This window comes from Cyanistes caeruleus, chromosome 1, assembly GCF_971803275.1.
Source record: "Cyanistes caeruleus chromosome 1, bCyaCae1.hap1.1, whole genome shotgun sequence".
NCBI classification, from domain to species: domain Eukaryota; kingdom Metazoa; phylum Chordata; class Aves; order Passeriformes; family Paridae; genus Cyanistes; species Cyanistes caeruleus.
Window position 1 is genome coordinate 6,368,423 of NC_141701.1, and position 25,704 is coordinate 6,394,126.

The following is a 25,704-nucleotide window of genomic DNA, read 5'->3' on the forward strand; positions in this document are numbered from 1 at the left end:
AGGGAGCAGCTGAGAGGTGCTTTTATGGACTGAGACTAACTCCCATCTCCATCCCCCTGAGCTCCTTGGGAGGAAAGGAGTCTAAATTACTGAAGCCAAGCCTGGGAGAAGGAAGTGGGCTGGAGAGAGGTTTTATTTTAATGTCTGGGTTTGTTTCTAACTACCCAATTGTGAATGAATTAAATTAATTTTCCAGAAGTTGAATCAATTTTGCCAGTGGCAGTAACTGGTAAGCTATCTCCCTGTCTTTATCCCATACTATTTTTCAGCCTATTTTCTCCTGCTGTTCTGTTGATGAGGGGGAGGGAGAGTGGATGTGGTTGGGAATTTGGCTGTTAGCCAAGGATAACCCACCACAATTCTGAGCAGAAAAAATCCAAAAAGAAGTGTCCAGACAGTTACAGAATATTATTATTTGGAGCTGATCCAGTGGAATGGGCACATGATAAATCTTAAATATCTGCAAATGGATGAGTGTCCTCTTACACTAATGTAAGTGTAATACCACTTTAATACCCTGTTACAGGTTTTTGGAAGTTATTAGATTTTATGAGTAGTCCCCACAGAGTATTTTTGTTAGTAAAAAATTATATTGCATAAAACTACAACGAAAATTCAAAGGGTCTTAAGACATCATTCTTGTACTTGCTTTAGAAAATATCAGGATCAATACCATCAATTAAAAACTCCTGCATAGTGCAAGAACAGCATAATGGAGAAAAAGATCAGGCAGCTGAGATTTGGTTGCTGTTATGTTTAACTAGATACTGTGTGTATTTAGAATATGAGCTGCTTTTATTTTATTTTCTGAGAACTAACACGTAAACAGAGAGTTTTCATGCCCAAGATCTTGACTGAAACAGGTACCTAGGAATGTTAAGGTTGTGCTGGGATTACATCCCAGTTGGGAAGGAGCTGCCAGCTGAAGCAGGTAGAGTTACATGGGCTTTCAGCTGTGAAGGACATGGAACAATTGCTTCTGGAGTGGTGCTTTAGTTTTGCTTTGTTTTGTTTTCTTCCCATCAAACTCTTCAACAATTAACCTCAGAAAGACAGATCTAGTTCATTCACTATTACACACTTAGCAAAGATTTTATTGGTCATCGTGTCAGATGTTAATACAGGAGTTCACAGACAACTTGGTGTTTTCATAAAGTTGCAGAATGGTTCAGGTTGGAAAAGACTTCTGCATTTAGAGCCTAGGACAAAAATCAGGCCAAAACTATCTGCAAATACTAGTGAGTTAAAGGAATTTATAAACAAAGAGACCAAAGGAGGGAAAATACAGAGAGAGACTGGCACCAACATGGTGTTACAGTGGGAGGTCTGCAAAGAGGTGGAGGTAGCCTGAATTACAAAATCCTGGATTGGGACTGTACTGAACACTGCCTCGTATTCCTCATCCATGGGAGTGGTGATGAAGGAAGACTAACATGAGTTTTTCCCTGTTTAGACTGAGCTCATATTTTGGGGACTGGAACAGGCTCCCCAGGGAAGTGGTTCCAGCACCAAACCTGCCAGAGTTCAAGAAGAGTTTAGACAATTCTCTCAGACACATGGAGGGATTTTTGGGGTCAACTGTGCAGGGCCAGAAGTTAGCCTTGATGATCCTTGTGGTTCTCTTCTAATTCAGGATATTCTGATTCTATGTGTGACTTAAACCAGTGAAATTGCTGATGTTTTCTTTTTCTTTCTTCCTTCACCTGATGCAGGGATCCCCTATGGGATAGAAAACAACCAGAATACAGCTGGTTTAGATATAATTAACAGAATCACAGAATGGCAGGGACCACAGTGGGCCATCTGATCCAACCTCCCTGCTCAAGCAGGGTCATCCCAGGGTCACATGGCACAGGATTGTGTCCAGACTGTTCTGAAGTATCTCCAGTGAGGGAGACTCCACACCTTCTCTGGGCAAATGATAAATGCTAACATTTTCTTGATAAAGTAGAATCAGCATGGAGCAGCAGAGTGATAACTACTGTGCATAGTTTGAATGTTCTTAGATGTGAGATTAGCACTTCTTTACACTTGTCTTTACACTGAAGTTTTTTGTTGCTTGTTTTTGTTATGGTTTTTTTTCTGGTTGTTTTTTATTTGGTTGTTTGTTTTGTATTAAGTTTTTTGTCACTCCTTGTCTGATCTCAGGGTCTTTTATCATGGATGTTTCTCCTTTTCCTGCAGGGGGCCAAATGCTTTTCATAATCTTTATTCATTATTCACACATGGCCATTGTGTCCACTCTGCCTGGTGCAAAATAGAATGGGCCAGATTCAACCCACTTTAATTAAAGCTAGAAAGCAGAAGAGAAGATCCTGAGCATGCTTGTTCTCTTGAGCCTGATCTCTCATTCCTGTTCTCTCTTTTGAGTGCAGATGCCCAGGATGTGCTCTCAGAACTTTAGGTTGGATCAAGAGGTCACTTCTCTAGCAGTGTGTAATTTTCATCCTTTCTCTCCAGGTATTACCAGATAAGAGCTGGACTGAAGATCCCATCCAGGATTCCCCACAGGCTGTTTGCCACGATTGCAGGACAGACAGGTAAGCAGGTTATTATTAATGAATAATTCCCAGAGGAATGTGAATGGCTGCAGGTGGGGTAGGATGGAGACTCTGTGTGGGGAACAGGTGAGCCTGGATTTGGATCAGGCTGGTTTTTCCTAATGATCAGTAGTTGCTCATCTCTAGTTGGGTGAGGATTTGTGTGTGGTATTGGGCTTGTGTCTTCCAGAAAAGCAGAGGAAATTCTCACCATCTGATTTGAAAGTATGTCTCTTATATGTGGCTCCTTGCTGACAATTTTCCAGTTTAATATTACTTATGTATTTAAGGTTTTCTTTTATTTCTTTTTTTAAAAATAAATAAATAAGAATAAAAAAAATATTGTTCATTTTGGGAGTCTGGTTCAATTAAAATGCAAAAGTATTAGACAAGTTTTATAAAACACAAATAGTTATACCAAAACCTGAGAAAATCACCTAAAAAAAATCCCAAACTTAAAAGCTGAATAAAGAGATTTCCTTGGAGTATCAATGAATACATAAATAATTTAATCTAGGTTTGGAAAAACATCTTGTTGTGTAAAATCCTCAAGGAAGAAACGATATTATTTTACAACATATTCCAGTGTAATTTTCCCTTGGCATATCCAGAATCTTCTGGAGTTCCTTTGATCTCTGGAAATGTCCTCAAGTTACAGCAGTTTCTGGCATATGTAGTTTTATACTAATGAAATAACCTCCTGTGAAGGCAGCTAGAATTTTCCTTGGGGCAAAAAAAAAAACCTCAGTAACAAACAATAACAAAGCCAAACTACTCCTGTTCAGAATAATCTATATTTTATATTTACTTTTTTTTTACAAAATAATATTTTCTTCTCCCTCATACATCTTCAGCACTGAGAGATAGTGAAGATTCTTTCACTCTTCTGGAAACAATTCACGTAGACACACGGGCAGGGGAGAGGTGAGGCTGGCAGTGCAGTTACAGGATTAACAGCTGACTTTCATGGTGATAATACAATCCAGACTGGGCTCTAATAGCTTTATAGGGCTAACATCAAGACAAGGGATATTTAAGCCATTAAGGCTTTAAACAGTTTCTCCTTGGCTATCTTTGCAAGTACTTCCTAATTGATTTCATAGATCTGCAAGAGAGCGTTATTTAATGGGACTGGACTTAAAGTTACACAGGCCATAGTGTGGGTTTTTTTCGTGCCACTGATCTCTCTCAGTATGTGGATAGCTGGGGTAGGGCTAATTCAATTGCTGTGCATGTTTCAATAAGACACTCCTGTTAAAATAGCATCACAACAAAACAAGGGTGATATAAAATTGTGAATAAACTCCTACCTCACCAGCAAGAGTGACTATAAAATAAGTGGAATTCATGAGTTTGGTTTAAAGGATGTATTTTTAATCTTTCCCTTATCGGGTTCGTAGGATCTGTGAAAACTGAGAATATATTTTGGAAATGATTATGCAAATTCATAAAGTAAAATCTGTGAATATATGCAGTAATAAAATATATAAAATATGTAAGTATATAAAATAAATAAGAGGCAGTATTTATCTTCCAATGCACATGGCTTTTTATTTTTATTAAACGTACAGGATTTACAATAAAACCTTGGGAACTGACAGCATTAGCAGTGTTTGCTTCCCATTAAATGTTTTCAGCAACAGAGGCAAAAATCCCCATAGTTTGCAATAATTCAGCAGAGGGAAAGCTGAAGTCTGTACTAGGTGGTCCCTTGGTGGTGACCAGGTGTGCAGGAAGAACTCCATCCATGGCACAGGACTGACAGGTTGTACAGAGAGCCTTGGTCACCTACTATATGGTGCACAGTTTATCCATATCCTGGGTAAAATTTAGGAATTTAGGAAGAGAATGGGCTGTGTGGCTCAGTCAAATGACAGGAGAGCTGTGCTGGAGCCCAGGAGCCCCTGTGGTGTGGTCACTTATGTCCCCAGTGCTGACCATTAGCTTGTGTTGACTCAGGGTGCATGAACAGGAATATGCTGTGAACATAAAAATATTCATAAAAACACACATTTCATTCATACTCCCAAGCATTCTTAGCAAGGTGTGTTTCCCTAAAGACAAGACATGACTGGTATCTGGGGACTTTGCACAGAAACATGCAGTCATAAAATTTGGAAAAGACCTCCAAGATTAAGTCCAACCTTTGGGCTGAACACCACCTTGCCCACTAAACCTTACAGTGGAGTAACACTTGTCGTTTGAACACTTCCAGGGATGGTGACTCCACCACTTCCCCTGGGAGCCTGTAATACCTACCCACTCTTTCAAGGAAGGATTTTTTTTTCCTTATATTCAACCTGAAATTTCCCTTTGTCCTATCACAAGTTGTCTGGGAGAAGAGACTGACCCTCACCTCCTTTCAAGTTGTTGTAGAGAGTGATAAAATCTCACCTGAATCTTCTTTTCTCCAGACTAAACCACTCCAGCTCTCTCATCTGCTCCTCACAGGACTTATGTTCCAGATTATGCTCCTCATTTTTTAGTAATGAAAAAGAGAGGGAATAAGGCTTGTTGTGCAGAGGCTTTAGTTGCTGTCATGTAGATTTTGTATCCCATGAAATTCAGCTTCCTGTCTGGGGAAAGGATTCATAGAAGTAATGATCCTGCAGTCATTCATTGATTTCCAGGCTACAGGTACAAGCTGAAATACTGCAGGAGATTATCTTAAATATATGTATTTAAAACATTTTTTTTGCTCTTAAGCACACAAGGTCATTCCTCAAAACACTGGGAGAAAGAGCAGTGCTCAGAAACAGTTAGGATTAGCTGTTTCATCTTGATGTTCCACACTGTATGAAAGAGGGGGAAATGCAGACCAGAACAGTACAGAAGAGGACAAGCTAAAGAAGATGGTTTGCATGGGATAAATATTGGCAGCATTACTGCCAACAGAGACTCGGAGGGTGAATTACAACATTGAAGATGCCTGATAAACCCAGTCTCAAAAAGAATATGAATTTTCATCTCCTCAGCTGTGTTTTGCAGTAGTCTGCACACCACTTGAATGCATTGCCTTACTGAAATAGAATTATTCTTTAATAGTGAAAGCTGAAATTGGTTTTTTTGTAAGTTTTCAACCCACTATGCCTCACTCCCATGCTACAACCAGCAATACTCATTTGCTACCAGTTTGCCTACTTGTTTACCTTACAGGCCAAAGAAATGCTTTGCTGGGTGAACATTAAGAAAAAAAAATAAACAATTCTTGATACTCCAAATAGACAAATATTTTAGAAAACTTGACCTGAAAATGTAATTACAAATAATATGAGGTATTTAAGAAAAATTATCACTGGCTGTGCTAATCTTTATTAGACCACAGAATTCTACTTTTAGTAAATTAAATTGGGTTATTGTTTAAAAGTTCAGAAAGCCAAGGACAGCTAAGGAATGTGGTCCTTTCTTAATTTTTCTCATAGGAGGTAAGATGCAATATTTCATAAAATATATCATAAAAAATAAGACACAATATTTCTTCTAGACAAGTCAAGAAAAAGTAGCTGTGATTGACATTACACATTAACTCTTTATTGGTGATGCAAAATTGTGTACCCACAATTTTATGTTTTTTCATAAAATGGAATTCCTGACTTTAGATGACAAGAAGGAGCACAATTTCAATTGTGGTATGCAAAGAAGAAATAAAATAGTAGGAGTATCATAAAATCGTGGAATCATAGAATCATTTAGGTTAGAAAAGATCTCTTAAGAATGTGTCCCACCATTACCCTAACACATTAAAGTCCACCACTAACCCATGTCCCTAAAAAAAAAGAACACTGCTGTGACCTCTGTCTAAACTGTACAAGTTCATGATAACCCACACTGAATTATTTTTCCTATAAATTAAATTATTTAAATAACATTAAGGCTGTGGCTACCTTTCACCTAAGACATACATTGAAGGGTTATTCGCATTTCTGATCTCCATAATTAACTGTTTGTGCCTGTTTTTAATAATCAAGCAGTGATCTTTATCTATTCATTAATGTTTGACTATCTCAGAGCAGTTCCCAGTGAAGGAATTCTGCTTCGATTATTAAAGAGAAGCCTTTTCTTGTAAATGGCTTCTTAATGCAGTCAAAACAAACAGTTGCAGTTAGTTGCTCATTAGACTAAGGAGAAACAGCACTGTGACTTGTGGAACAGTGTGAAATTGCAGTCATTAGTTTCAATAACTTCTTGAAAGGTAATTTCTTCCTCCATTAAGTGAAGGTAAGGCTACTGGTTTTGAAGTATGAAGAAAAGGGGTAGAAATTTATACTTTAGCAAACACTTGGTTTTATTTTCAAAGCTTATTAAAAGTAATCTGAAAATAAACAGGCATTTTATATATAAAATAAAGCATATCTGATAAATACAAATTATATCCAGAGGGCACACCACTGTGAGAGAAGGTGTTTTGGGGATGAGTTGTCTTAGAAAACTTCAGCTGTGAGGTCATAAGACATGAGCCCATCCCTGGAAACATTCAAGACCAGATTGGATGTGGCCATGGTCTAGTGGAAGCTGTCCTTGACCATGGCAGGGAAGTTGGAATGAGATGATCTTTAAGGTCCCTTCCAGCCCAAATCATTCTATGATTCTATGATCAGACATTTTAAGACTTGTTAATTCAAAATCTAAACATAATTCCATGATATTCCTAGAGGAAAGGAGAAAGAAACAGAAAGAAACACGATACTTTCTGTGTGCATGTCTCGATCATCTTCTAGTCAAGGCCTTTCATAAATGCCTCAAAAATGGAAGCTGAAAAGTATTTGTGGCTACAAGATCCATTGTAGATCCTCAGCTAAGTTGGAAACCCTCAATTCCCCCCTCCAGAAGCTGGGTCAGATCACTCAGATGGAAATGGAGTCAGTCCCACAGTGCTGGAGATGCTGAACAGCATCCAACCCAAATCTGAGACCTGATCAGTGGAGAAAGCCAAAACAGGAAGGGTCTGCAAGCACCAACACACACCACAAGCCTCTTCCCCTGGACAGCCAGTCTGAAACACAAAATTTCAACATCAGTGGTCACCTGAAGGCCTGGCTGGGACAGAATCCAGCTGTTGATTTACAGAGAGCCAACACAGAACTTCTGGTGCTTGGGGCCAAGGCTGAACTTCACCTTTGGGGTTAAATTGGCCATGCAGCTGCTTCAGACCTACCACTCCAGTATGAACTGGCCTTCACAGAGCTCTCTTTTCTTCCAGGTTCACTTATATGCCTTCAATTTCCCCACACAGTGATTTTTTTCTGTCTTCATTCTGATGTAAATTTCAGTCTTGAAATTCCTTTAAAATCCAGCACTTCTCTAAACACTGGTGAGTCCCTTACACAGATTCAGTAGGTAAATTGCACCCAGACAACAGTTTTCTGGTATCCTGCATTGATGAAAAACTGTGTGCTATTGTAATATCCCATGCTTTACTCAGAGATTTTTGCCACCTGAATTAATATTTGGAATACATATATGAAGTGGCAGCTATGGAGCTATATAAACACAGCAAATTAGTATTTGCTCACACAAGTTTCTGAAGAACAGAATTCTTTTCAGATATGAATTCTCTAACAAGGATTTTAGGGAACTGGCAATGAGTTTAGAAACAGAAATAAACACTCTAAAAAACATAGATTCTGTTTATTTTAACAAAGCATTAAGCATTTAAGAAAGAAAACATTCTGCTGACCCCAAGAAGAACAGTTATTCCATCATCTCAATTTCAGCATGTCTGAGAAATGAACCTTGGTTTACAGAACAAATCTGTGATAAGAGACTGTATTTATGTTAAGATCCTTTGTACAAGGAAATTAATGAGACATCTTGCTTTTTATCATCACTGAATCTGTGCATGGGTAGAGAGGTAGTTTTATATAATTCTTTCCATGAGGCTAATTGAAAATGTCAAAAGGCAAGGTTAAGATAGAGGATTCCTCTCAGAAATGCACAGCTTTAATCAAAATTCACACTGAGGGAGAAAACATTGTGAACTTTTTGATCAAGCAATTTTAAAATTATGGTGTCTCCTTTAGAAATATAACATCTCCATTTATTCTAAATATAAATATGCTAAAGATAATATTTCAAAATTAAAACAAGTCTCTTCAAACATTTAAATATGAAAATGATTATTCATTGAATGAGTTCATGAAAAATGTTGTCTTTGCACTTTACAAGTAGGCTTATTTTAGCCCTGGAGGGTCTGCATGAGTGTTCCTCTGCCAAAGAATGTGTATTTTCAACCTTCAGCAACTGGGTTTTCAAACTTCCTTTAAAGAGGATTTGTAACTCAGTACATGAGGATAAATGCAGCATATTCAACTCTGGTTTGTTGATTTTAGAACCTAAATTTTCAGAAGTCACTGTTTATTAGTATTGGTTCCATCTTTATTTATTTTTTGCTCAGTCTGGAACACTAAAGTTTCAATAGAAAGGTACTTGAAACTGGGATGTCAAAATGAGCAAACTAAATAACAAATCACATCCCCTGGCTCAAGTGGAAGGCATCTCCTTTGTGCTATTGCTTGTTAACTGGGAGAAAAGAGGAGCTCCCACCTCACTGCTTCATATAATTGAGGTCCATGAAACCAGATTTCTTTGTGGAGCCTTCCTACCCTCCATCAGATCAACACTCCTGCCCAGCTTGGTGTCATCTGCTCTTCTCTGCTGTCATCTTTCTGTCTGTCTAAAAGTTGCTTTTTACATTCTTTAGTTAGCTAAACTCCTACAAGAATGGGGCAGACATCTTTGTTGAAGGCTGTGAATCACACCCTACTAAGAATCAAACCCTATTAAGAGATGACCTTCTATTTATGCAGATAATGCATAGGGGGTGTGAGGGATTATATGAAGGAGCATGCAGCATGTCTGGAGCTGTTAGGGGGGTTCTCCAGAAACAAAATCATTTAGCATGATTACATTCTCATTTATCTCTGCCTCTTCATGTCTTACTTTCATATTTAGCAGGTAATTCTGCAATAAAGAATTTGCTACGCAACCAAGGTGATAAATATAAAGTGTCAGCATCATCTGAAATGAAAGATTTTGGGGTCTAGTAGCAACTAAATTATTATGGTTTCAGGAAGGAGCAACTGTATTTTGTATGGGGTCTACAAGTGTTTACAAGAATGTCTACAAGACTTTCTTTAAAAAACCTTATGGATGGTGGATTATGTCCCAGTGTTCTGCTTAGGAAATCATCACCAATTGCAGATGTTGTAAGGAGTGATGGTTCCTTGAAAATACAGGTGGTCAGGATTTCCTAGTGACTATGGGATACAGAACATTAGGATTTAAAATTAGGATTTAAGTATCCTGAGATCTATAGATGACAGTTAAATGTCAGTTTAAATAGCAGTTGTTAAGTAAGAAGTCAGTATTCATTCATTACAGTATAACTATGTATACTCTCACCAGCTAGAGGTAATAATGTTTTTTTCCTGGGGCAGGTGTTTTGCATGATTTATAAATTAGCTTTATAACAAACCTTATTTCACCAAGCTTTCCACACCAACAGGAAACAGTTGTCCTGTAATGATATGTTAGGCTATATTTAAGGGCAGGCAATAATTCATCTGTAACCTGAGTTAAGGCTGTGAGATGGAAGAAGCCTTGGAAATCTGTGGCTAAGGGTAAAAATAATCTTATCTAAGTGCTGAAATCTGTGCTGTGGGTGTCTCTACCTAAGCTAATCAACCAGTCTCCCTTTATAGCCAGAGGAGAGAAACAGGTAATTTGAGGGAGTAATTTAACATATCTATTTTAAGATGAGTTGAATCACATCTATTTCTGTCCATTTACTATAAAAAAAGTTGCAGGAACTTTTGCAGAGAGAGACATTTTCATTGTGCTTGTAAAAGACTTGGCACAAAAAGTCTGTGATTGCAGTTTGTGCCTTCATGTATCTATGCAAATTAGGCAAGTAATAATAAAAGGTAGGAAAGGTGACATAGTCAACATAGAAAGGAGATGGTGCTCTTGTCCTTCCCAGCAAATAATAAAAGATGGCACCTTGGTTCAGGATTTTAAATAATGTTCCTGAAGATATTTTCAGGGTGAAAAAAGAACAAGAAGACTTCAAAGTGAGAGCAACTATCTTATTCTTTTCTTAGAAATTCTTTCTGGTACTAATAGGAAAAAAAAAATTCAGCTGGATTTGGTAAAAAGTGAATTAGCATTTTCCTTCTGTAGTGGCACTGTAATTTATTAATTGAAGATGAAGTTGTGGAAGTGATATAGTAGTTTATTTATATTTTGTAAGACTAAAACAATGACTATTTTCACCATAAATTACACAAATGAACAAAAAATATCCTGAGAAATAAAAGCTGGATTTGAATTTTGACAAACCAGGAATTAAATCTGAGGTTCAGAAAAACATTCTCTGCTATTAACAGATCTCAAGACATTACTCTGTGGTCAGTATCTCTGAAGCTTAATGCTATCCATGAGCTGTGACCATAAATTAGAAAACTTAGAGGAATTTCTGTGCCTTCCAGTGTATATGTGGGCCTTTTAGAGGGATTTGCTTAATTTACTGTTATAGCAAAGGAATGCTGCTCGGTTTAATTTCCCATTTATATCACTGACAGGGAGTGCTCTGAAAAATTCCTGCAGTCAGGAGGTTAAAACAGGGAGCACACACAGCAGGAAAAGCTGTGTCTTATCTGTAAAATGATGGCACTGCTTCAGAGATGCAAATATTTATATAATTTAATAACCTTCCAAACATGTAAGATAAGCAAAATGAATCCAAATGCGTAGAGACACACTCTCTACCAGCTGCCTCAAAATATTCCATCTGAAGAAAAACTATGTTCCAGGTACGGCAATGATGCCACAACAAGAGGGGAAAGTTATGGATGATTTGTGCATGAATTCTTTTATGTGCGGAAAGGGACATTTTTATTGCCCTGAAACACCCTAAGCCATCGAGCTTTAGCCAGTGCTTTGTGTGCAGAGCACAGCTCCAGAATGTGAATTGTGACATATCTTTGTAGAAGTATATTCAATATTAATTTTTAAAAGAGGCAGGTGGTTTGGGATTATTGTTTTTGGGTTAGGTTTCTCGTTTGTTTCAGTTTTTCATTTTCTTTTCCATTTCCACATCAGGATTGTCCTGCTTTCTGTAAATATCTTAGTAGTGAAAAAACTGAAACACTCACTGCCTTTCTAGCAGCTGTAATCAGAGACATATGATGTCCACTCATGCAGTTTTAATTGGTATTCATCTGCTTTTCCTTTTTCTGATTGCTAAAAGAAGCTAAAAAATTCAGATACAATGAGTTAGAGAGGGCTTTTAGCCACATAACCTAGTGAAAGATGTCCTTTACCACAGCAATGAGGTTGGAATTAGGTGAATTTCCAAGGTACCTTCCAACTCAAACCATCCTATGAGTCTATGATTTTACACATGAATTGCCATGGTCAGACCGAACAAAAAATATGGATTTGAATGCAGAAATTTCAATTTTCTGTTTACAATTGCCTTATATAACATTAAGTGTGTGAAGAAATGTGCAAACAAATTGGTCCATATAGGTGTAAGCACTTTTGCTGGATTGAGATTGCCCTTCACGTGCTTACATTTAAATTGGATGTTTAAATTGAATAGATGGGGTGTGATGGATAAAACTGCTCTGGTCAGCCCTGGCACTGGACCATTTGTCCATGGAGGAAAACCCCAGGTTTGCTTTAGACTTTGTTGCCTGGGTTCCATTTTCATAAGAGGGAATCTGGTTGGAATGACAGCCTTGAGCTCCTTGCTGCCTACGAGACCTGATCTTGCTCTCTCTCTAGCAAAAAGATTGAGGGAATTTTTGGGAAGTCAGTGGAACTACAACAAGAAGGTAGAGGGCTCAGGTGAGTAAGAACCTAAAGTAAATCAGGTTTGTGTAAAATACTGAGAAACAGGGGAACAATTCAGACTCTCTCCATCCTCTTTACACTCGTGTTTCCTGTTGGTGTGACACCACAGAGCCTGCAGACAGTGCTGAAACTCAGCACTTCCTTTCCTACAGATTTCACACACAGAAGTAATATCAGTATGTTTATATATTCACTTAACTACTCTTTTTGCCTTGGATTTCATACAAAGTTTTCACCCCTTTCCTGAATTAACAGCAAGTTGTATCCTGAGCAGGGATTTACAATTTCTGCTGTCCTTGCACTTGCAGAAATGATGGGATGTACTTGAAGTACAATTACAAGCCAAATGGCTCAAACATTTGGGGGCAGGTTTTGAGAGAACCCAACCACATTTTGTTTTTTTTTATTTCTTCCTTTCTGTATTGAGGATAATGTAAATTTAGGTCTGCTTTCATAAGTCACGAGCAAACAACTTTCTCTACCCTATAAGTAACCTAATATTTGTGAATATGGCCTAATCTGTCAGAAGCAGGTACATTCCCCAGTGACTGATGTAAAGTCACTTGTAGTAAAATGCTGATTTATAACTTAAAACTTACAAACAATCCTATTGGCTTAAATGGAGCCCAGTTATTTATTAGATAAGCTGTTGCTTAAATAAGTTATCCTTTTTGATAGATTGGGGAAGAATGTTAGGAAAACCCATGGTCTCACCTTGATTTTAAATTGTGCAGCTTGCAGCATAAAAATGATGCACTAAGAAACAGGAACTAAGGAAGTTCAAAATTACATACTTAGCCTTTACAGACAGGTGGTAAAAGCTCACATTCTGCTGCAGATGAGTTGTAACTTATTCTTCCCCTTCCATATCTGTGTGGGAAGTCATAATGAGTAGTAAAATTTGCTACCACAACCCCCTCCACTGGTAAGATCACAAAACTCCCTGAAATTACACGGCGCACATTTAAATGTTCCTCCGAGGGCTGCATGTAAAGTGGGGAGTTCAGTGGAGTACTCAGCTCACTGCATCTTTCTGTGTCACAGTAGAAAGTGATAAAATCTGTCTCCAGAAACTCTGAGGCATAATTTTTTTACTCTGGTATTGCAGGCTATAACTTTGAAAGATCTATTTCACAAGAGTATTTTATGATGCTGTGGATAATTTAGAAAGTGTAACGTGACAAGAAAAGCGTGTAACTGAGGGACGGTACTCTATCTTCTGATTTTTCACTTTAAAGGAATAATATTGCACATTACCTAACAGGCATCAGCTGCTAGTATCAAAAGCTAATATTGAAACAAAAAGCAAACAAACAAAATTAATTAGAAAAAAAATGATACAGGAGGTGAACATGTTATCCCTTAAGAATAAGTCTTTCTCATTGTGCTAGAAGAAACAGCCATGAAATTGTTATATTTAGGTCCCTGAAAATTATTTCAGCATTTCTTGCTGTTACAAAAGAAACTCGACTGAAAGTATAGTGTAGAGAAGCTCCCTGCATTACTGTCACTTCATCTGGCTAAAGAACACACAAAAAAAGGAAACTGTGGGTAGTTTCCTAGTAGTTTCCCAGTGTATATGCCCAATATCCCACATTCAGTGCCGTCACTCAAGCCAGTGAATACCAGAAGCAAAACCCCAGGAAAGAATTTAACAGAAACAAAATCCCTGAGTCTTCGTAGCACTGAGCTCCATGTCTGTGTAGAATGTGATAGCTGGAGGAGTTGAGAACCCAGGAGGATTTACTAGTCCTTAGCTCCTATCATTGCTAGGCTCTTTTTCCCCTGCTCTGAGCTCGGGCAATCAGCTTCTCTCTGTTTTAGTTTCCCCATAAGTGTAATGGGGTTAATTGTAGCTGTATCATAAGGGTACTGTGAAACTTAATTACTTAATATAAAGAGCTTTTACTTTTTTTGGATATGTGACAGTGCAGGAGGGTAGATAATTATTCATGGTTTTGAAACTTTTTTATGGTTAGTTTACATTTAGGGAATAAAACAGCAGATCCAAAGAGGGAAATGTTTGACCTACTATTTCTACTACAGACTGGGTAATGAGTCTCAGTGATAACAGTAATCTGGAAGTCTGTTAATGTAATTAAAACCACTGACTTTCTTCTAGGTGGGAGGTTTTTAAATGTGGCTGATGTCTTAAATGGAAGTATGCTGCAACTTCATCATAGCTAATGTACCACATCCAAAATTAAGAGAATAATTCTGCTTGTGAACATATTTTTCCCTGAACCTCTACACATTAACATGTCACAATTTACTAGTATGCATTTGGAAAGTCTTCAGCAGTGAAAAAACTTCTGCTTTTGACAGTCTGAGACTCCAGAGGCTCTGGAGTTTCAGCAGTACTACAGTCCTTCATGGCAAGAAGTAAAGGACTGCATGGTGAAAGGTGCTGGCTCTCAGCACTCCAGAGTGGGTGACACAGAGAGGAAGGGAAGAGAGGGCCTAGGACTTGTTCTCTTACTAGGTGTAAAGGAAAACATAAAACTACCTCTTTTAGCTGCCTGCTAAAAGCATTACCATTCACCAGCACTCCATGGGAGACTCCTCTGAGAGAGTCTGGTGAGTGATGGACACCTCTGGAGCCAGGTGCAGGAGATGAGTCCCATGGTGAGCACAGATGAATGCAGAGCTCCCTTGGAGCTCAGGCTGACACCTCATGGTGAGGCTGCTCTGCTTCACTTGTTCCAAAATCATCAAAGCTTGGCTGCACAATTTGTGAGTATGAAACAGAGACCAGCTGAGACCAGTGCACAGTCAAGGGTTGTTCAGAGGAAAAGAGCTTTAAAACTCAAACGAAAATCACTTCCCCCACCAGCTTAGTTACATCCCTTCTGCACAGTAGCTGGGCAGCACAACATATGCAGCCAGATACTACTTTAGTGGAAATTTTTCTTTTTAATACCCTGTACACCTTTGGGCTGCTCTTAGTCAGATGACACCCTCCTGTTTACTGGGAAATGCTCTTCAGTTTTCTGGGAAACTTGATCTTAATGCATGTCCTGTATAGAGGAAGATGCATATTTATGTCTTCAGAAGCAACAGGGCAAACCAATTAAAATGTGGGAGGAAAACCTATTCAATTTTAAACAGCTCAGATACATTGATTTATGACATTTAGCATTTTTTCATTAACAGCTACTAGGTCTTGCCTCTTCTGTATAACACTTTCCACCTGCACATCTCAGCATGTCTCATCACTGTGAGTTAATTCAGCTTTAAGGCCAAGTTCTTGTGAGGTAAACAGGAGCATTTGTATGTACTGCCAAACACAATAAGAAAAGTATAGAAGATCTTTAGCCTGGCTCTATCCTGATGCATTCTGTGACCTAATAAACACCTTCTCTGAGCTAACTTCCCTCCTGAAAGCCTGCACTTGTGCAAAATGTCTCTTTGTCAGCACATTGCATCCTGCTCTGAGAGAAGTTTGCTGGCTGTTATCTTGGGAGTATTGGCACCATTCACTCTTGTGCAATTATTGGTATCATACCAAGTTTATTTCCCATAATTTTCACCCCAGAAAAGCCCACACAAAACCCAGCAGAGATGCTGGCCAATGATTGCGTAGTTTTGCCTGCAAGCCTTCTCAGGAGATGGAAAACTGTATAACTGGAGGTCAGGTTTTATCCAGGAAAATAATGGAAACTACTGAGTGAGGTTTCCCTGAGCCTCCTCTTTTCCCCTGAATAGTGTGAAGTTTTCCAGCAGTAGTGGTGCTGTGGTGAAGGTCTCAGCAAGTTCAGCCAAGTTGTGCTGAGAGTGCTCCCAGTCATGGAGACTAAAATCATCCAGTAATTTCCTGGATTCATCTATTTCTGTCAGCCCATCTGTTCTATCTCATCTCTTCACCTAGAAGCCATTTACAAAGGTGAATATCACTTGGCTTAAGGTTTGAGTTTTGCATACATAGGCATATTTTCTCATAACTTTGAATCATCTCTTGCCTCTCTGTCTGCTGGTCTTGGTATTGGATTCCCCATCTCAGGAGGAGGAATGTGAGTTTCTCACATGATCTTAACAATAATTACAGACTTGGGTAGTCACGGACTCAGACTGAATAGCCTAAAGTTGCAGTGCAAGTTTCCCTCCTAAGTAGGGTTTCATTCCACATGTTTGAAGGACATTTTTGGTTACAGTGATTATGTCTTAATTTCTTGACACTGATATTACAAAATAAAACAAAAGCAAAAAAACCCCCACAACAATAACAAAAGACCAAAAAAAAAAAAAATCAGCTTTGTTGCTTACCCTTCCTGTGACCAAAATGAGATAGATCCCATCCTAAAAATTTTGATCAAGACTAGTGGGTACTACCAAAGGGCAGTGCTGATATGAGGTGGATCTGGGGAACCTCATCAGTAATCTCTAAGATGTATGTGGATCTCAGTATTTCAGTTTTCCCCATGTGACCTTCCCAAAAATATCAAAGGTTATTTCCTCCTGTCTTGGGCAGTGAAAAGTAGTGTAATAATGCCATTGAAACACTAATAATGTAGTGTTATATTTGTGGGAGATGAAAACTCTGTGGTATAAACAACACAATAAGGATTTCTGTGTTACTAGGTATAATAATATGTGATTGAAAATACACTCACCAGAGTTCAGAGGCTCCAGGCTTAGGTTGGAAGACTCTACAAAGGATCTCTAATGGGATCCAAGGGAAGACTGTGTGGTTCTGTCCTAGTGTTGCACACAGGAAGCAAAAACAGAGGTTTAGACTTCTACATTGAATTTCTCTTTTTTGAGCATTACAGTTGGAAAGTTAGGGGTTTTAATTTCTTTTTTTTTTAATTGAGTTTTAGGTTTTAATGAGATGAAATTAAACTTCAGATTTTTTTTTTATTTTATTTTATTATTTCCAGTGGTAGAAGTTTCTACAATGTTAGGAAGAGGAGAAAAAGGAGTTCATACTGCTGCTGAACTATGAAATGTGATTTCTATTTCCTGCTGTCTAACAGGCTTCCTCTCCAATGTTAGGCACTTAGATTCAGGTCTTCAATATCCCTCAAAGGTCTAATTTACATTGACTTTAACTGAATATTCCTGAGGAAACAGATCCAAGTCAAGCCCTTCCTCAGTTTCCCACCTGCAAAAGAGACATGAACAGTAACTACAATTAGCATTGTGAGGGGTAAAGGTGGAAAATTCACACTGTGAGGATGTGGTAGATGCCATAAAAATATTCATGCAATGCATTGCCTCTAAGCCATTCAGAAAATTTGGAGGCTTTCATGTTATGTCAAAGAGATTTAGTATAGAATATTGGTCACTGTTTACATTGACAGTGCCTGGTTTTGGCAGCTGTTAGCAGCAACAGGAAATTGAATGACTACACACAATGAAGGGAACATTTTGAATATCATCTGGAAGTGGTATTTCATCCATTTATTGTTGTTCTTTTGGGATAAAGAGGAAAGCCCATTTAAAATTTTTCTTTTTTATTTTTTTCTTTGTCTGGGTAAGCAGTTCTTTTCCCAGACTGAAATGAAAGGTTTCCAGTGTTTTTTCTTCTTTTTAATTGTGAGCCAAGTGGAACCAATGGAAATTATCAGGAACTTCACCTTCATTTACATAATTGCTATGTGGAATGGGAAATTGGCTTATGCAAGGACCCTGAGACTCATTAGTGACAAGCATCTTTAGGAGAGGGAGGTCTCCCTGCTTTAGTGTTCAGCTGAAGGTTGTGGGGGTGTCTGAGGAGATACATTCCCTTTTGCCAGCCAGTTAATGAAAACTCCAGTGGATTGTATGGAATTGAGTGTTTGCCTGTTCCTCTGAGCTCACCCGCCTGGCGATTGCAAACAAAATCCTGATGGCTTGCATGGCAAAAGAAGATGCTGAATGTATGTTTAGGGAAGTGTGGGGAGAGGTATTTTGTTTTCTTACAGGGTGATAGCCACAGATTAAATAAGTGCTTTGTAGCACTGAGTAGTGATGAAGAATTTACTCATGGGTAAAAAGGATAAAACTCTCTCCTTGTTCTTCAAGGTTTTAGGTCCATCAGCAACCAGGGGAAAAGGGGGAATGCAGACAAGAGGCAGCCAACCAATTCCTGCACAGGAATTTGATTGTATTCACTTACACTTCTTGATTCAAATGGCTGCTCCAACATGAGGGACAGGGTAAAATAGTGTGTTAGTGGTTTTTGAACAAATGAGACATTATCAAATCCTGTTTTGCCAAAAAAGTTCAAGAAGGAGCAGCACCTCTATGGGGATTAGTCATAACATGTTTTATACTCCACTGACTCAAACCTCACATTTAAGGCAGTGATTTTGATATCACTCCCATCCTTGCCAGTGTAATTCAGCACAGGCCAAGGGACCTCAGCAGCATTCTTGATTTAAAAGTTCATTAACTGGAGTTAAGTGAAAAGAGAAAGGATGAGTAACAGTTGTGACTGGATGAGTTGATCAAAATGTCTTGTCTTTTCCATCAGATCCTGGTTGTTGAAAGCTTTGAGACAACCTGAGTGCAAGGTAGACCTTAATACACAACTGCTGAAAGGGAACAGCATGAAGGGAAAAAGCCATTCTCAGCTAGGAAGAGCTCAGCCTTACAAAGTGTCTTAGACAAATGCAGCAGTTTTGGATTTTTTTCAGCTCTGCAGACTTGAGTGTGAAACCATCCCTTTTTGATATATTTTGAGAGAGTTCCCAGAAGTGACCCAATGGCAAATGACTCAAGTGTGTTCTTAAGCAGGAAAGGCACAGCTGCACTGAGGGAAGAGTCACCATTCCAGCACGAGCTCTCTTCAGAGGTGCTGACCCAGCTTGACAGGAAATCTTCTTGAAACTGATGCACTTGCAGTTCTTGCTTGGGAGAGTATTTTCTAAAAAAAACATCGAAGTCCATATTAAAAGTATGAAAGAAAACCAGTTGAATTTGAGTAATTACAGCCAGAGAAATGAAGAAAACTGCAAGAAGATTAAAGAAACATTTACCAGGTGTTGATGTTAGTGTGCTTTAAATTATTCATCTGGTTGTAGAAATTAAAATTCACCCAGCTATTCAGCTGTAATTTTGACTGATTTAGACAGAGTTTCTGCAGGATTAAATTTTGGAAAGAATCTTATTGCCTTTATTCCATGCAAAACTTCAGCTGCAACTAAGAAAAACTAGAGAAAGGATGTTTATCCTTTTCAAAGAAAAAGCTAGTCTTCTTTTTTTTTATTCAGAACCCAGACCAAGTAGATAGTCAAGCTGTAACAGGAGTGTCTGCTGTCAAGTTTAGTGCTGAGGTCACTGGAACAGAGTTAGAATTTGGTCCATGGTTTTATGTTGTCCTCAACCCTGTATTTTTAAATATATAAATATATATATTTATATTAAGGAGGAGCACAAGATCCTCTCAAAGCACTGGTGTAAACACCTTGTCTGGCACTGCATGCCTCATATTTGAACTTTATTTTTTTAAGGGGTTTCACAATAACACTGTCACCTTCCAGCTCTGATCTTTGTTACAGGGATGGCTCACAAATAAGTAGAGTCAATGGGATGGAAAATCTTGAAAAATCAGTTGGCAAAAAGTCCCTCTTTTTTTTTTTTTTTCATCATGAAATGTTCCCCTCAAGTCTTTAAATTCCCTTTATTGATTTTGAATAAGTACAAGCTTACATTTGGTCTTTTCCCAGTGATTCATATCCATGGACTCTTACATGATTTCCCATTGCTCTCATTTTCAAGGACAGCTGACCTTGCATGGACATTGGCATGTAGAAAAGTGCCTTATTCAAAAGGCACTGTAATATTTTTTTTCATCATCTTAATATCTGTAGAACAAGCTGAACCTAAATCACTATTCCCTGGGTAATGGAAAATAACATCTTGGCTTTAGGCATTTGTAAAAGTATTAAAAAGAGAAGAGATATTGTTTTTACTGGCTTTGAGTCTTCCTACCCTACTTTATAGTTTCCTGATTAGTGCAATATTGGGCTGGCAGTGTGTCCTTTCTGCCAGGAGCACCCAAAGTATCCTGGGGTGCATCAGGAAAAGTGTGGCCAGCAGGCCCAGGGAGGTGATCCTGCCCCTCTGCTCAGCCTGGTGATGCCACAGCTGGAATATTGTGCCCAGTTCTGGTCTCCTCAGTTCCAGAAAGACATGGGCCAGGGTTCATCAGATGCCACAAAGATGATGAGGGGTCTGGAGCATCTTTTAGAGGAGAGACTGCAGGAGCTGGGCCTGTTTGGTTGTGGAGAAGAATAAGGCTCGATGCAAACAAATATCTCCAAGGTGGGTGCCAAGAGGATGGTGCCAGACCCTTCTATGGTCTCCAGAGACAGGATGAGGAGTGAAACTAAAATACAGGAAATTCCATTTCACCATGAGGAAGAACTTCTTTACATTGGGGGTGGCAGAGCACTGGAACAGTCTGCCCAGAGAGGTCATGGAGTCTCTCTGGAGACATTTAAAACCCACCTGGATGAACTCCTGTGCAACCTGCCTTGGCAGGGGAGTGCACTAGATAATCTTCTGAGGTCCCTTCCAAGCCTGATAATTCTGTGATCCTGAGATTCTCTGATTTTCTAGATGGAATTTCCAGTGCTTCTCTCAGGCCTTCCTACCACTGAGTTCTCTTAGCTCTAACAGCAGAAATGATATTTTTTCCAAAGTTGTGCCATTTGAATGTATATTATTCATGCTATCATTCTTTGGGAAAGGGTTTAGAAGTTAGGAAGGGAGATAGCTGTAAGCAGGTGCAACACAATCTCTCCTGCTGTCTTCTCTGAACTCTGGAAGAAGTTGTAATGCCTCCAGGAAATGGACTTCAATTCCAACTTTGTAAATCATGTCCTGAATATTATCAGCTTAAGCTTGTCTCCACAGACTGCACTTGGAGCTGTTACTTTCAAAATTATTGGGAATGTTGATGGATAAATTTAGACAAAGAAAAGCATGGTTGTCACTAGGCAAAAATATCTAAGGAAATATTGGCACAATTTATTCCTTGTGGGAGCCATAAAAGGCTCTCATCCCAGCTCATCAGTATATCTCAGACAAGATACATCAGCTGAAAGTAATGTGGTAAATACTGAATAAACATTCAGCTCTCCAAGTGCAAACTGGTTAAATGAGAGACAAAGCAAAGGAGAAGCTGGGAAGGTGGGAAACTGAGGCACAGAGTTGCCTCGTGATTTGCCTCATGGGTCTCCAGAAGGTAGCACAGGGATCCAGATCTCTCTGGAGATCTGAGATCCCTTCCTACCCAAACCATTCTATGGGTTCCTCCCCAGGTTTGATTTTCAGGATTACCTTGAGCAGCTGACCATAACTTTGCGCAAGATTATTGTCTATAGTGGCTATAAAGCCTTTTCTGGCACCTTTGTTTTACTTGGGGAGGTAAAGGCATTTAAAAATTTTAGTGCAGGGGAGGTTCTATGAGATTTTTTTTGATCAAGAGGATTTGGCCCATTTCATTTTCAAATTCTTAGATGAGTTTTGTTGTGAAAGGCAGGTGGGGTTAGATTCAAGGCACTTTATCTTATGTTGGTTACTCCATTTAAGAGCTCACTGCAGAACTCTGATGTGTATGCAAAATTTATGCCAAATAAAACCCAGACTGCTCAAAAAGAAATATGAGATTCTTTTTTTGAGTGCCCCTTCACTCAGTCTGAAGGCAATCAATGAATGGGCTTACAAGAAAACAATCCAAAGAAAGAGAACAGCTAATGATACTTCTGGCACATAACAGGAAGGGAGAAAGCAATGCAGTTTAGTGAAACCCCAGGCAGAAACCCAAATGGCTCTTGCCTGACATACCTTGACAAAGAAGGATTGGTTCCTTGCTGATTTATGTCTGTGTGATACAGATGAAGCCTGAGGATTTCAATTGAGATGATCTGCGTAACAAAAAAAGTAAAAAAAGAAAAATAGCAAACAAAAAACTCCACAAAAACAAACAAACAAATAACCAAAAAACAATTACCAATGTGGTGGCAGAGCTTGATGGAATCTAATTGGAGAAACAACAGAGAAGCAAATAAACAAGAAAAAAAAGAATAAAAAAAAATGTATTTTTGTGCTGAGCTGCATAAATAGCAATTAAATCTCTAACCAGGCAAGAATTGGCTGACCTAGGAAAGGAGCAGTCTCACATCTTAGCTGGATGGGAAATTTAAAAATAACTGCTCAAAGGAATATTTAAAGGATACAAAACAAACATAAGAAGATTGGGTTTCAATGGAGTTTATGGCTTCTGGAAACAGTTCCTGTGGCAGATTAGCAGTATGGTTTACTTACTTGGAAGACATTTCATAATGGTATTGGCTTTATTTTCAACAGAAATTGTTTCCCACCAAAAGGAAATGAATTTTATTTTTGTGTGCATGTGGGTTAGTATTAGGAGAATTTTTTGTTCTTTTAGCCTCGTTAGAAAGAAGATAAAATTGTCTTTGTATAGTTTTTCTTGACTAGTTAAGTGACACCTGTCTGCTTCAAGGGTTCTGATGACACTGGTGTTGAAAACATGAGGCCTCGACACAACTCACTTGTGGTCTGACTCTGCCAGCCTCCATCATGTTCACTTCCTTTCTGGAGACTGTTTTGTAATTTCTTTGCCTTGAGAAACCAACACTGTACATGTGAGATGTCTCCAGAGCAAGAACTGTACTGTAATTTATGGAAAGAACTTGGGTCAGGAGAGGAACATCTATTTTAGAGTGCATTATCTTGACCTGGGGACTTGTAGAGCTCTTCCACATTTTTATGGGCAAGTAAGGACTGGATGTGTTTCTCCTTTTTCTCTCGTTATATATAAATACCAAATCTAGTGATCAGAATCAGAGACCACCTGGGCAGTAGGATCAGGTCACTCATGAATGAGTAAGGGATCTGCACAGGCCCAGTGGGATGTTAAAAACTTAATGTAGAGGGATCCTTTTACAGCTCTGGGTGTGACAAACCCCCCTGGAACATCACACTGAACATTAACCTGCAGCCTATAGAATAAAAGACCCTGTCTTAGCTACAGCTGAGATATCAGGCTAATTAACCCAAATTAACTCTGAAATTAATCACAGAAAGGATGTGAAATACCTCATTACTGACATTGTACACTGCGAGGAAAGATCTGTAGGACCTTGAAGCCTTTTGTATATATTTTTTTTCCTGATGCAGAGTTGCTGGTTTCTTTCAGTGGAAATCTGAGGTCCTTCACTTTGAATCCTCAGGATTTTTATTTTAGAATGGAATGTTAGGAACTACATCCTACCTGTGACAGATTAGATTTCTACTCACATTTTTTATTAGACTGTCACAAAATGTTTTATTTATATGTATATATTTATATAGATATTTATTATATATTTTATAGTATATATATTTATATTTATTTATATATTGTTTATATTCAACGTAATTTACCCTCTGGGTAAAGTACAGCTGGCCAAAGTGCTCAAGATAAAAGTTTGGTAAATGCACAATTTCCATCCATCACCTCTTGAACACAGGAGGCATTGAGATAGCACATTAGAAAGCATTTGGTTCCCAATCTATACCATTCAAAGTGTTACAGATACATCAGGGAAATCTTGATTTTCCAGTTTGACTTAAGGTCTGGGATTTTAACTCAGGGCCTTTCTTTTTGAATCTGTAGCTGTTGTGTTGATGAGATGGTGCCAGATATTCTGTGAGACACTAAGAGAATAACCAGTGCATTAATGAAATACCTGTGCTTGTCTGTAAAATACACATAGTCACACTTTTGTATATTTCAACTCTTACAGATAGTCACACTTTTGTATATTTCAGCTCTTACAGATAGTCGCTGTACTTTTATGTACTTCAGCTCTTACATTTCTGGACCTCTAATTTGGGGTTTCCCAGCTGCCAAAGCATTATGTGAACAGTAGTAAGAAAAGTGGAAGAGAATTTTCCCATTGGTAGCCAGAAGAAAACACTAGTTGAAATTAAATTCTGGAAGTGATTTCTTTCTTCTTTGTGTACCCCTCATTTACACAAGGAGCTCTTGGTGATTGTAATGGGAAATAGCTCTCTACCTGATGGGTGGAATGAATTAAAACCATATTATTTTAATTTCACTTTTATTTCATTTTCTTTTATTAGTCTTTATTTCTGCTAGAATAGTTCTAAACTTCTTGGAAGGTCAGTACAACAGTCTGAAATTGCCAGAGTCTTGTGATGCTGAAAGAGCTATTTAGTGTTTGGGGTTTTCAAAAGGCACTTCAACTGTTCATTTGCCATATTTAGGACTGGATTATTTTTTTTTTATCCTTCAGTGTTTTTTTGTCTTTTCACATTACACAGCAAAGCAGAATAATGTTGACACTGGAGGCAGTTATAAAACATTTGCCTGAATGCTACAAATTGACATTTATACAAATGGACATTTATACAAATGCTCATTGGACACGAAAGTGAAGTCTCGCCTTTTTTGAGCTCATTAGGAGATATATTGTTCTCTAAATAGGCAGGAATCTCTCTTCCAGAATTTAATTTTAGTATTGCATCTATCTTTTCTCCAGTTCTTCAGTGCTAAAAGCCAGATGATTTTGTGTCAGGGTTGTTTCTTTCCTCTCTTTCACCCACTACAGCAGCACAGGGGCAGGGAAGGAAAACTCAAATCACCAGGAGCTCTGCTCCAGAATGTGGCAGTGGGTATTTATTAGATACAATAGTTTTCTGTCCCAGAGTCACCACACCTATTGTGCTTGGTGGGAGCAGAAAACAATTACTTGAGCTCTTGTACTTTAGCTTTTACTACTTCCACAACTTTTTATCAATTTCTCCCATGTGTTAACACGGACATGAGTGTGACAGCTTTAACTGCTGTGTACCTAAGTTCAGAAAACCAGAGAAAAGCTAAACCTCTCAGAACCTGGTTTGGAGGAATTTTTATCAAGGAGGAATGAAAATTCCAGTTGAAATTTGCAGCAGTTCCCACTATTTGATTAGTATTGGTGGGGACCTATAATTAGCTCTTATTTAAGAAGGCATATGGCTCCAACAGATGGTAAAGGAAAAAAAGAAAGTTAGATAAACAGGGATATTTGCACAAGGTTTTCTGATCTCCTTTGCTTGATATTTTGCAGCACAGTGCTTGCTTAGGTTCTGGAAATATAGCCTACTCCTCATGTGAGGAATACTTACGTGCCTTAATTTCCTCTAAATATACCAAAATTCTGTGGCCTGCAAGTGTTCAAGAATTCTGACAATAATAGAAAATTTGAGGTGACAAGGAAACTTAGAAAATCCATATTTATTTTTTTTTTATAGGGGTTCTGAGTGAAAACCAGCTCTGCTTGTGAGGTTAATGGGAATTTCAGATGGTAAAAGT

At 38.4% G+C, this 25,704-nt stretch overlaps 1 protein-coding gene and 1 long non-coding RNA gene across 22 annotated transcripts in view; both read left to right on the forward strand.

Annotated features, from left to right (window-relative positions):
- Positions 1 to 25,704, forward strand: part of FAM135B (family with sequence similarity 135 member B) — a 286,821-nt gene that overhangs the window by 187,769 nt on the left and 73,348 nt on the right. For 16 of the 21 annotated variants that reach the window (XM_086877994.1, XM_086878035.1, XM_086878004.1 and 13 more), the window contains one exon: positions 2,461 to 2,540. In XM_086877994.1, the coding sequence (XP_086734120.1) occupies positions 2,461 to 2,540 (80 nt within the window). Of the gene's footprint in view, positions 1 to 2,460; positions 2,541 to 7,740; positions 7,852 to 25,704 lie in introns of all 21 variants that reach the window. The other 5 variants (XM_086878090.1, XM_086877989.1, XM_086878056.1 and 2 more) reach the window with 1 other exon arrangement.
- LOC111925162 (uncharacterized) lies at positions 18,079 to 19,480 on the forward strand. Its single transcript, XR_002862085.2, has 2 exons — positions 18,079 to 18,253; positions 18,850 to 19,480. It is a non-coding gene; the product is annotated as an uncharacterized LOC111925162 (long non-coding RNA).